General features: G+C 27.7%; 1 protein-coding gene across 3 annotated transcripts; it reads right to left on the bottom strand.

Annotated features, from left to right (window-relative positions):
- Positions 1-1156: 1156 nt before the first annotated feature.
- Positions 1157-6467, bottom strand: LOC130948433 (nuclear poly(A) polymerase 4-like). 3 transcript variants are annotated; one of them, XM_057877156.1, is made up of 12 exons: positions 6043-6467; positions 5860-5937; positions 5191-5298; positions 4572-4634; positions 4325-4486; positions 3878-3991; positions 3704-3766; positions 3240-3569; positions 2977-3141; positions 2054-2845; positions 1696-1767; positions 1157-1606 (listed from the first exon to the last, which is right to left on the bottom strand). In XM_057877156.1, exons 1-11 carry the CDS (start codon positions 6154-6156, stop codon positions 1744-1746), a joined length of 2013 nt encoding a protein of 670 aa, XP_057733139.1. In that variant the 5' UTR covers positions 6157-6467; the 3' UTR covers positions 1157-1606; positions 1696-1743. The 3 variants fall into 3 exon arrangements, with proteins under 3 accessions (XP_057733139.1, XP_057733138.1, XP_057733140.1); XM_057877155.1 differs by having other exon boundaries at positions 1696-1772; XM_057877157.1 differs by lacking the exon at positions 6043-6467 and having other exon boundaries at positions 1696-1772; positions 5193-5298.
- Positions 6468-12457: the final 5990 nt, after the last annotated feature.

A 12457-nucleotide genomic window follows, 5' to 3' on the forward strand; every position in this document is an offset into this window, starting at 1 on the left:
CTGTTAAAAGGTCTGATAATTTTTTTTATAAAAATAAAAATGTTATTTAAAAAATTATTTTTTAATAAAAATATTTATATGTAATATGTCCTATATTTAATATTTATAAAAAAATTTAAACTTTTAACGTATTTAAAATATACAAAAATATTTATAATAAAATATAATAGATTTAAAATATCTCATAATTTTGTTATAATAAATAATTATTTATATATTTAATTATATTTTAACAGACCTAAACAGACCTGACAGGCCAATAAAACTAATTAGTAAACTTGAACTTGGCCTATTAACATATTAAAGTTTTTAAAATAACTTAGACCTGTACCTATTTTGTAATAGGCCAGACCAGACCAAGCCAAAGGCCAGACCAGACCAAGCCAAACACAAGCCATGCTGCAAGTCCTGACAAGCCGCCTAACCTTTTTTCACCCCTAATTTTGATATGCTACTAGACAAAATTTTAAACTTCTTAATCAATTAAATTTAATTTATATTATTATTCAATTAAATTATAAAATAATAATTAAACACAATTATGTATATTAAAAGAGTATAATTTTTTTTGTATCTTTTCTGTTGAATAATAATATTATTAAATCGGCTATAAATTGGCAAATTAAATAAATATATTATACAATATTTTTTACAGATTAACTTCTAAGTTTAATATTAATTTATATATTATCTAATATATCCCTAAACAATATATATAACATTTTAAATCTATACGTGAGTCTTAATCTTGTTAGATCATATTCACGAGTTTGTAAATTTACTTGTAATTTGATCCAAACTAGCTTCGAATTTGATCTAATTACCACCCATTCGGGATCAAATTTTCAGGTTGATCGAAATCTGAATTTATCATCACCCCTACTCGAAAACTAATTTTTTATTCATCCTTTTAATTCTTATTTCTAAATAAAGAAAGTTCCATTTTTTGTTATCTTCTTTTCTAAATAAAGCATCTTCTCGTGCAGTGTTATCGGTTGTTTTAGATACAAAATATCATTTGTGCAATTGTGCTGTGTTCTTTTTTTTTTTCGGCTTCTGGTTTTTGGTCCCTAATAGTGTACTAGGATAAAGCAAGAAATGTACAAAGAATCAAGATTGAAGAGTCTATAACATTGTACTAAACTATCCTCTCAAATGAAGTACATATAAAAATATATTGCTCATAAATGTGTGTTCTTTCTAGAAAACAAAAGTCAAAGTCCCCACCCCACTATCACTATAACTATCTCCAAAAGGCAACAGAAAAAGGAATGAGTAACCCACACTCAACATCAGTAGGATCAAAGAACATTGAAGAAACGGCCATAAACTGTAAATATGTACCAAGTTGAGGGAGTATCCTATTAAAACCTTAGATTAAGAGTAAACATAGACATCATGACACGCAGAAACTACGAACTGTAGAAAGAACAAGACTAATTCTTGTCCCAGCTCTTCAGCTTAATGTCAATTATCCACTTTTGCATGCTTGAGAGAGACCATGCAAGCCTGAAAAAATTAGTGAAATGAAAGCCAGCATTTAAACTAATACTTACCTGAACTACTGGCTTTCTCCTCTTACTTCATTGCACAAGGGGTCAATCTCCTGCCATATTCGGAGGAGCAAGTGAACTCATAAAAGACAAAAGACAGAGAGACAAGTATAAAAATCACAAATTAAACTAAAAAACATGCCTTATGATTGGTTTTTGCACAGCATCCGAGTTGATGCTTCCTTTAGAATTAAGAACCATCCCTGGCATTTGACTTGGCTTCACAATAAAGCCCCCAAAAAGAAAAACACAAAATACAAGTAAATTGGTCAGTGCTCAATGTAGTCCATCATATGAAATACAGAAATAGGAAGTTCACGACATTTAAGTAATAATGGTAACATAGAAAGGCAGAAAGCAGTTGATGAATGCACTAGCACATTAATTCTTAAAACTAAGATGGCACAACAACTAATTATAGTAATATCAAAAAACTAAGAGTTGATAATGATTGGACTAATGAGAAATTGATAAAGCTATAGGGAATTGAAAGCCAAAACCTCCAAATGTTGTTGTAGCTCATTTTGTAATACTTCATTTCCTCTAGCCACTTCATTTTCCACAAGTGGGACAGAATGTATCCCACACGCCGTATCATGAAACCTGCCCCTGATCGTCCCGTCAACACCCTTGTGATCTTCAACTGAAACTGCTATTTGTGTAGACCCAACATCTTCACAGGAACCACCATCACTTGTAAGAGAGGTAACCACACTAGAATTTGAGGCACACTCAGTGTCAGATTCAGGAGACTTTGTCCTCTCAATCATATCATGGCCACTATTGTGCATATCAGCAGTTAAACCACTAAAACCCATGCTCAACCTGCTTCTGGCGAAGCTATCCATCGGAACACTAAATTGTTTTTTCACTACAATATCCTGTTTCACACCCACCTTATCAACATACTTCCTTTTTGGGTTTCTTTCACAATGTTCAGTTCCAGAGATATCCTCATGAGATGATTTATGAGGATTGTCCAGTTGGCCAGTTGGCCTTGACTGTCGAGATCGTTTATAACCCTCAGGAAACACGTAGGATGGGATTTGCCTTCTACGAACATGAGAAACATAAATGTCCATCCCCGGCTTCCAGAACATGTACATATTAACTGAATGTCGAAACTCATCAACAGTCCCACGTATATCAAATTGCTGACCTTCTTGAACAATCTCCCCTGACTTCCGTTGCAATCCCATGAAGAAAGCAGAATGTGCACACTGCCTTGACATATCCATATACTCATAAGGATAGGGATGACATTGCAACTTCCCAAAAGTATCACGCTCAATCTGTCAATAAAATCCAAATGAATTTAATGAGAGACACAGAAATCAAGTTGATGTTCTCCACCGAAAATTACTCAACATGGCAACCCCTTCAAAACATTCCTCATTTGACCATCATAAATAAGTAGACATACCATTAAAGTTAGTTGTCGAAGGCGTGATTCCACCCAACCTTTCCAAGCACGTAAGTCATCAACATCAGCAGCAACTATGTCTACTTGCAAGTAGTTTTTATAGCTTTCAAAGAAAGCATAGGGCTCAAATAGAGCAGTCCATTGAGCCTTATTCAATTCAACTTCCTATTTTTTTTTTTTTTAACAAAAGCAAAGTCATTATTTATAGCTTAAAATCTAAGACTTCTGAAAAACTCAAGAACATAACAACTAACAAGTATTACCCCACATATCTTGTTGCTATATTGAAACTGCTCCATCATAACACGAAGGGTGCTTGTAGAAACATTATAACTAGAATTCATACAAGGATAAGCAGGAGTAATGATTGGCATATGATGGGTTCGATCACGAGGATTTTTACGAGGATCCCAAACAGAAAACCCCAGCTCATTCTCCTCTATAGGACATAACATGACAGGATTTGGCCACCGCCACTGTGTATACACCCTAAAGAATCGAGAGACAAGCATGCTTGGAATTGCATTTGGATATAATTGGCACACTCGAGCCACAAGAAGGGCCAAGTTAACACCGCCAAGAAAACCAGTAACCTGAAATAAGTATGCAAAAGTAAATACAGAAATAATAAACAAATACCACTGAGCCACTAATCAGATTTCTGGAGAATCAAATCTAACATGACATAAAATGATTAATGAAATGCAACCAATAAAGTATAACTCACATTGGAATAGACACCTCTCCTTTTCGCCCAAAACTTTAGGCAACGAAGTGTTGTTCGAAAATTCTTTGGTTCCGCCAGGAAAAAAAAATAGCATGTCAGAATTTTTATGGTGCACAACAAGTTATGGGAAATGTGTGATTTGAAACAATAAAAAATAATAACCCTAAAAAATACCTGAACATTTGGAACAAGCTTAAGAATTTGATCCGCAACCCTGCAGCCATTTAAACTTCGTACTGTTGGCTCATCAATGTTTTGTAGAATAGAAACGTCTGCTATGTCCAAGTCCTGCGCATATTCATAGGAAAAAGGTTCCAATATACAGGACAAAAAATAAAGAATCAACTCATGATAATGATACAGTCGTATAAAGAAAATAGTTGAATTCTAACATCTTTGACCTCCTAAATGCATCAAAGATCAAATCGAGAACACTTATTTAGCAGCAAAAGATTCATTTGTAAGCAAATTGAATGCTAAAAAGGCCGTTCTTGATATTCACATATGCTTATTTTCTTGATTTGAAAAGAAACAGTACTAATTAGATCTAAAACCTGATTGGACATTATAACATATTTTTAAGTGGGGAAAAAAGTTGAAGAACAAAATTTTTTTACTTACATCACGCACAACTAAACAAGAAATACTTGCATAAAGTAGATCAATCGATATTCCATCAAACTTGAATTTCATTACTGGGACATGAGCATCTGGAATTGGTTGCAGTTCTGTTATTTCCTCCATGTTAGCAAGGATGTCATGCAATACAAAGAAAAAATCCTCCTGAATAAAAAATATTAAATATTAGAATTGAAATTTTAGAATCAATTCCATGAAGATAATCAACTTATTTGCAGTATCGATCTACCTCTCGATTAACATAAGATGGCCCAATACATAAAGTATCCAAGTCAGCCCCAGGACCATGAACCTGATCATAGAAAAATTCAAAAAATGAAGGGGATTACAAACAACTATGGGAAAATACATGCTCAATTTGGCAATTTCTTTACTCCATGGAAGCAGGTGAAGAAGTCAATTTCCCATTAAAGGAATGGAAACAATTTACAATTAAAGTATTGTAAGATTGGAGTTCGGCTTCACGCACAACTTACAATTAAAAATTTTACAACAGTTAACAATAGGCCATGCCTACTACGTACAAATTACTCTACATTGGGAAATATTGGGAAACATTTTAGAAGCTACACCAAAGAGGGAGTTTAATTTATCACATACATCAAAGTAGTAAAATTAATGGTCTAAGTTTGACTATCAATCAAATCAAAGGTTTATCAATATCCCATGCAATCAAGATGATTATGCTCCTAAAACATTGTACAAAGACGAGAGATACTTTAAGAACATCTTTAAATTTGCAAGGAATACATCAAAACAGAAAGTTGTGCTTCATGATCTTCTTTCAACAGTTTTAAAAACAAAAAAGAAAAAATAAGATGTGCATGTTGGTGAAGAAAGAAACTCACACCAAGTCGATAAGAACCAAAAGTGAATATAACGGCATTTGCATCCTCAACCATTTGATCGGTGTATCCTCTTCTGCGCGTAAGCATCTTCACCCAACTTTTTAACACCTAAGAAAATTGAAAACAAATCATAAGCAATAACAGTTACTTTGAAGGCTTTGAATCTTGTATACCACACATCATTGCAAACATGACAATCACAATTGTAAAGATTTGCTCCACTAAAGTGCAACCACAGCGCACAACTTAAAGGGTAAAGTCAACAACCTTAATTGTTAACAAGAAAACTATGAGGTTAGAGTTAGATTATCTGACATATATAGTCTACCACATAGGTCTTCATATCCTATGAAACCATAAGCACTCAGTTTATGATTGAATGCTCTTACCATTTAAGTCTTCAGATGAACTACATTCTTGTTGCAAAACAAGATAAAAGTAACAAAGTGATTACAAAAATGATATATTAGATGATTAAATAGTATTTGATCACTACAATCAATTATCAGTAGCATGTTGATAACAACTACACTAATAAAGCCGAACATACATAAATTGGCACCATCATCATCAATAACTATATATCTAGACAAAAAGTGTAATCATCAAAATACACATAACATAAGAAAAAAAAAAAATCTTTTTTTTTTATTCCACTAAGGCGTTTACCTGTCCAAGTCGGTGAAGAACCTCTACTCTCTTGGCAGCTTCCTCCTCGCTCTCGTAAAGCCCAGAATCAACCAGAAACTTGCATGAAGAAACACCCACCAAAACAATTCTCAGAAAATTAATTTGATTTGATTTAATTAACAAATATAAACAAAAACATGAACAGTTAATTTAAACACAAACCTTCTCTAATTCCTTAGTCCTTTGGATATCAGCAACCGTTGGGCCAGCCTTTGAAATTGGCTTCGTCACACCGTATTGCTTCGACGATGCTCCCACTTCATCGCAATTTCCCATGATTTCAACACCAAACCAAAAGGGAAAAGGGGAAAAATTCTTTTTTTTTTTTTCAAAAACAAAAATGTCCAAAGGAATCAAACACAATAAACGACTAAAAAAAAAGAACGATTGATAATCGAAATTTAAGAAGTGAATTGAAAAGAGTAATAAGGAAAGAAGAAAGAAAGGAAGGAAAAGAAAGAGGGAATTAGAAGCAGTGAGAAGGGGATGTAATGAAGGTTAAGGAAGAAGAGATTGCAACAAAGGTTTTCGAGCAACCGAGAGAGAGAGAGAGAGAGAGAGAGAGAGAGAGAACCCTAAAAAACCGATTTTTCTCATATGTTTTATGTTCATTTTTTTCCCCTTATAAGACTTCTAATATTGCACTATTTTGTTTAAAAATTATCTTTCAAGTTCAAATTTATTATCTATTATATAGTCAACAAAAAAATATTATTATTTTTTATATATTATTAATTTTATAATTAAAATATATTATATATCATTCTTTTATTATAATTGAAATTAAATATCTTTTTTTAAATTAAAAAAAAATTCCTTTTTTCTCATTTTTTTCTCTCTTATATATCATTATCAATAACTAAGACTAATTACAAATTTAAAAATAAAAATATACAATATGACATTCTTTAATTACATTCAAATTAAATAAAAATTAAAATATTAAATTTAAAATATAGTTCTATTATATATTATATTTATATATTACTAAAATATATTACAAGATACTCTCTTATTAAAATTTAGAAAAAATATTTTCCTCCAAAATTGGTAAATCTCCTTCTTACATTCTCTTATCTATCTTTCTCTTTTTTTTTCTATTTTTCTCCTTTCTTCTCAATTTATATATAATTTATATTTTATATTTTATATTAATAATTTGACAAATAAAAATATATTACCAAATATTTTTATTATAATTAAAATATAATTTTTTCTTAACTTCCAAAATTAACAAGCTCCCTCTCTTATTCTTATTCTTCTTCTTTATCTTTCTCTCTTTTCTCTCATTCTCTACTTTTTTTACCTTTTTGTTAGACAAAAATTAAAATTAATAACATAATATAATTTAAATAACAAATATTATTATATACATATTTTTTATTTAGTTTTAAATTTTTAATACTTATCTTTCTAATTTATATTTTCACCTTTTTTTCAAATATTAATTATATATAATTTAGAGAAAATATAATGTTATGTTTAAAAGTTAGAATTAAGATTCAATTGTTTTAAAAGAATAAATTTAAATTAATTTTATAACTATCAATATAAATTTTTTTATATTAATATTTAATTATATTTTTATATATATAAAGAAAAAATATTATTTTTAAATAGTAACTATAAAAATTAATTATTTTTATTTGTGTAACAAACTCAACACCTAATCAAATATAAAAGTATACACGTTAAATTTTTTCAATTTTTAGATAACGAATGTTAAAGTTAATTATTAGTAAAAAATTAAACTCTTTCATATAAAAATAATAACTAAAAATTTTATTATTTATTTTTTGTTTATAGAGACTCTGATCTTCTTAATCGACTTACGACTTTTTTATAAAAATAGTTTAATATTATAAATTTTATGTGTCATAATTTATAGTGTCAATACTGACATAATTTTAAAGATTTATATTACTGTAATGTTATTATAAAAAATATACTTATAAAAAATTAATTTTGATATATTAATAATATTTTTTTTTGTTTTTTGAATAATTATTTATATAATTAATATAAAATATAATTATTTGTATTGTTGGTTAAAGAAAAAAAGGGCACAAACAACACAATTTTAAATCTTTTAATTTTTAAATTTTTACTTAAAAATATAAAGTATAATCTTTTATTTTTAAATATTTTTTTATCTTATTTATAAAATAAATAATAAAAAATTATATTTTATCTTTTAAAATTAAATTTAAAATTCAAAAGATTCAAATTCCAAACAAAACACATCAAATTAGGTTAATCCGTAGGACAAGGAGTCGCGAATTTGAAAAATCTTTTATTTTCTAACCCAACATTTTTTTATTACTTTTATAACTGGATCATTTAAACCAAATTGGGCTCTGAAAAAGCAGCTTTCGGATAAAATGTTGACATGATCAAAGCTGAAACAACTCTATCGCAAGCCCATCTTCTCTAAGAAATCCAAAAAATCCCATCTAAACTAAAACTTAATAGTGATTTAAAAAAAATAATCTTTAAATTAACTATTAAGATTTTTTTTGACCAAGCTCCTGCTATTTAAAAAACGAAAGATCTTCCCTGACCAAAAACAAAAAAATCTTAATACCATAAATAGTGATTTAATACCGGATTGTGTGGAAGCATTTAATCTTGTTACTCAAGATGGTTTTGGGTTTATTGATCCATTGGTGCTCATAATAAGAGATATCATGCATTGGAATTGGCGTGTTGACTTTCGTTTGATTATGAGAGATGCAAACACGGTGGCAGATACTATGGCAAAGATGGCGATGAAGTTACAACTTTCGCATGTAGAACTTCTTTCACCTTGGGAAGAGTTTAAGAATAGTCTTAAACGGAACTGCCCCTCTATTTAAATAGTTCCTTATTTTGTTTGTTTTGTTTTTCTTTGTTTAATTTATTTCAATCACCAAAAAAAACAACTACCACAAGTGGTCAGAGTCATGGTCCAATGTTACCTACTGTTTGGCTGGATATCATTAAAAAAGGTCCCCTCTGCAAAAATCATGGCAATAACATGAAGCCCGTCAAAATGGACTACAACCACCCGTCCATTTATCTATTTAAATGGGTAAACCTTTTTTATTTTAAATTTAACCCGTTTAAATTTTGGATTAAATGTGTTAAACTCGATTAATCCAAAAAAATAACGAATTAAATAGGCTAGTCCATGTACTAAATAGGTAGTCCATTTATTTTTTTATATTTTTTTAAAAAAATAGTATTTTTAGTCAATATTTCTTTCGATCCAATTCAAAAATTCGACTCATCAATTAAAAAAATTATTTTTTAAAAGTTTTTGACCTAAAAATAGTATTTTTTGTTAAAATATTTTTTAAAAAATAAAATAAAAAAATAAACGAGTTGATCTATTTAACCCATCAATCTGACCATAAACAGTTTGGACTAAAAAATTATGACCCGCAATAAAGTTGGTTTAAACAAGTCAACCCATTTAACTCGCAAATTTAACGGAACAAATCTAAATAAACCGAACTAGTCTATTTGACAATCCTAAATAACATTAAGTCATTAACACATATAAATATCAAACAAACAGCACCCTTGTTAGCTAATTTAGTTCAGGTGACGACCATTTTGTATAATTACATACATTGGTTTGTTTAATGTACTTATTTCAATGTGCATGACATCTTTTAAACTCCAACTTACCATTGATTTTAGGTCAAGAAAGTCATTTATATTGGCGGCACACGAAAGGGGAAAAAAAATAGTAGAAACAGTTATGAATATTTTTTCCTTAATTGATATCATTAAATTAGATTTTTATTATCATATAATATCTTTTCTCACATTTTTTTCTTAGTTTCTCTTGAAAATAGAAATACGCTAGACGACCAATCAAAAATCTACACATGTCAACATATACTTAGTCTAACCTAATTTATCTTTCATAGAATAATTTTAGGTCTAAAACCTTTTAAAAAGTTAAATTGATAATATACTTAGATTCAGGTTCACAAATTGATTTGAACTTATTAAGATATAAGTAAATATATAAATAAAATTTTTACAATAAAGAATGTGATTACTTTTTTTTTAATTTTTATATTTTTTATAAATACTTTTACGTATTTTAAATATTTCAAAAGTTTAAATATTGTTGTAAACATTAAGATTTGATATGCCGTATATTAAAAGCTTTTTAAAATAAAAATATTGGGCACTTTAACGGGCTTTAAGTTATACTAAATTCAATAATAAGTCAAGTTTAATATTTATGGACTAAACTCACGTCTCACACTATTTAGAATGTGTTTGGTAAACATGTTAGAAGCACAATGAGTACATTTAATCTTTTTGAATGTTATAATTTTTGTTTGGCTAATTTTTTATATCTGAATGCGAATATGATTCTAGATTTAAATTCACGTTTAATTCAGCAGAAGCAATAAATTGTAGCTTTTGTTTTTAACTTCTGCATTCACTTTATAAATTAAAAAATTAATTGACATTCTACTAATTGTGTCATTCAATCTCATCTACAATAAAAAATACAAAAAATAATCATCAGAATTCTTGAATTTTTTTTCATAGCTATGCTTTATCAATAAATATTTTTTAATATTATTATTAATACTCTTTGTTAAGTTTTAATTTTTATCAATTATTTTTTTCATTAATATTATGGATATTTTTTTTTAGAATTTTTTTATGTTTACTTATGTATATTATTGTATTTTTTTAATAGAATTTTTAGTATTCATTGTTCATGTCTTTTTTTAATTATTTTCATTAATATGTATTTTTTATAGAACTTTATTTTTTTATTTGATTTTGTATATTTTTTATTATGTATTCTTAAATTAGTATATATTTTATTTATTATTATTAATTTTTATAATATAAATTTTATTAAAAAATACAATTAAATACAAAAAGAGTACTAAAGAAGAGTATTAATAAATTATAACAAAAAAATACTAATTTTCAATACATAAATTTAAATTATTTTCAAAAGTAATTATAGTAAAAAAGTAAAAATAATATAAATTTAAATGATATAAATTCATATGGTTTTTAGTAATTTTTGTCTAAATATAATTTTAAATAATGTAATCCAAATAACATTTATTTTATTATAATCTATTTTGATACAAAATTACCAAACATAAATAAATTAATACCAACTCACTTTTTATCACAATCAAATTTATAAAATCAATTTTATATAAAATCTCATTTACAAACTGTAATCCAAACACACACTTAAATACGTTACAAGGCCTAAATTGTATAGCCAGATTTGGCTTATATCCATCCTTAAGTTTCCACTTAAAAAATATAAAGAAATTACACTTAAACAACTATTTTGGAAAACACTTACGTGGCAAAATAATATTCTTGGAGGAATTTGGTTGAAATCAACTAAAATATTGCCCCTTTCTAAGATTTAAAAATATATTTTAAAAAATATATTTTTAATAATGTCACATATTGTTAAAAAAATTATTTAATATTATGCATTATTGAAAATTATTTTTAATATTTTAAAATAAGTTAATCAAATATATTTGTTTTTATTCATATCGGATTCGAATAAAAGAAGTCAGAAAAATAGTTAAATAAAAACGAATATTGGCTTTCATGCAAATTAAATCAGGCACAAGTTAAAAGAAAGAAAAAGAAAACTTCACTATTAATCAGTCAAATTTGTTCACCAAACAATTATCACAATTCAAATTTTAAGGAAAATAATTGTCATAAACTCACAGTAGTTTCTTACATTAGTGTTTGATTTTAAAGATATTAACATGTGTATGTCTATTACGTACACTCACCTATATATTCACCACAAAATTTCAATTTTACCAAAAATTCACTTTTTTTTTTCATATTAAAATTTTTTAGCTAAGGAAAAACTACCCTGAATTTATTGCTCATAATTAGGTTCAATAAAATGATGGCAATATATAGCACCATTGACCATTCCACTTAGAAATCAAAGACCCTTTTGACAAATGGATACTACTAACACATACTAATAGTGTTTCAGGTTTTGCAGCAGCAGAATATTAATAATAAGGAACTGTGGTTGCAGCAGCAAAAGGGTAAGTAAAAATAGAAAAAGAAGCTCAGTGGAATCATCATCATCATCATGGTCAGCGAGAAAGTTGTTTCTGGAACCACTACTATTTGTTACAATAATAATAAAAAGATAAAGAAGAAAAAAAAATGAAGGACGGATATTTATGTGTTAATTTGTGAATATATGTCTTATAATCTATGTTGTTTATATGTTATATTTAGATGGGACAAAGAAGAAGATTACAAAGTGTGCATTTTTATTATAGTCTAGTCCCTTTTTAATGCATGTTAGTACAGGTCCAATGTGATCTTCAAGTTTTAGCTAGCCATGGAAATAGGCCAAGCGATCTGTTAGGAGTTTGCAATTTAATTTGTATTTAGTCTGATTTGGTATGATCTGTTATAAAATAGGCACAAATTTAGATTTTTATAAAAGTCTTAATATGTTAATAGGCTAAGTTCAGGCTCACTAATTAGTTTTACTGGCCTGTTAAAACATAATTAAATATGTAAATTAATTTAATTATTA

This window comes from Arachis stenosperma, chromosome 9 (assembly GCF_014773155.1).
Source record: "Arachis stenosperma cultivar V10309 chromosome 9, arast.V10309.gnm1.PFL2, whole genome shotgun sequence".
Taxonomy (NCBI): domain Eukaryota; kingdom Viridiplantae; phylum Streptophyta; class Magnoliopsida; order Fabales; family Fabaceae; genus Arachis; species Arachis stenosperma.

Coding starts and splice junctions, on each gene's coding strand:
- LOC130948433 (XM_057877155.1), bottom strand. CDS start 6,156: ATGGGAAATTGCGATGAAGTGGGAGCATCGTCGAAGCAATACGGTGTG. Junction 3,767..3,877: donor AGCTTGTTCCAAATGTTCAG/GTATTTTTTAGG, acceptor GCGGAACCAAAG/AATTTTCGAACAACACTTCG. Junction 3,142..3,239: donor ATAGCAACAAGATATGTGGG/GTAATACTTGTT, acceptor AAAAAAAAATAG/GAAGTTGAATTGAATAAGGC.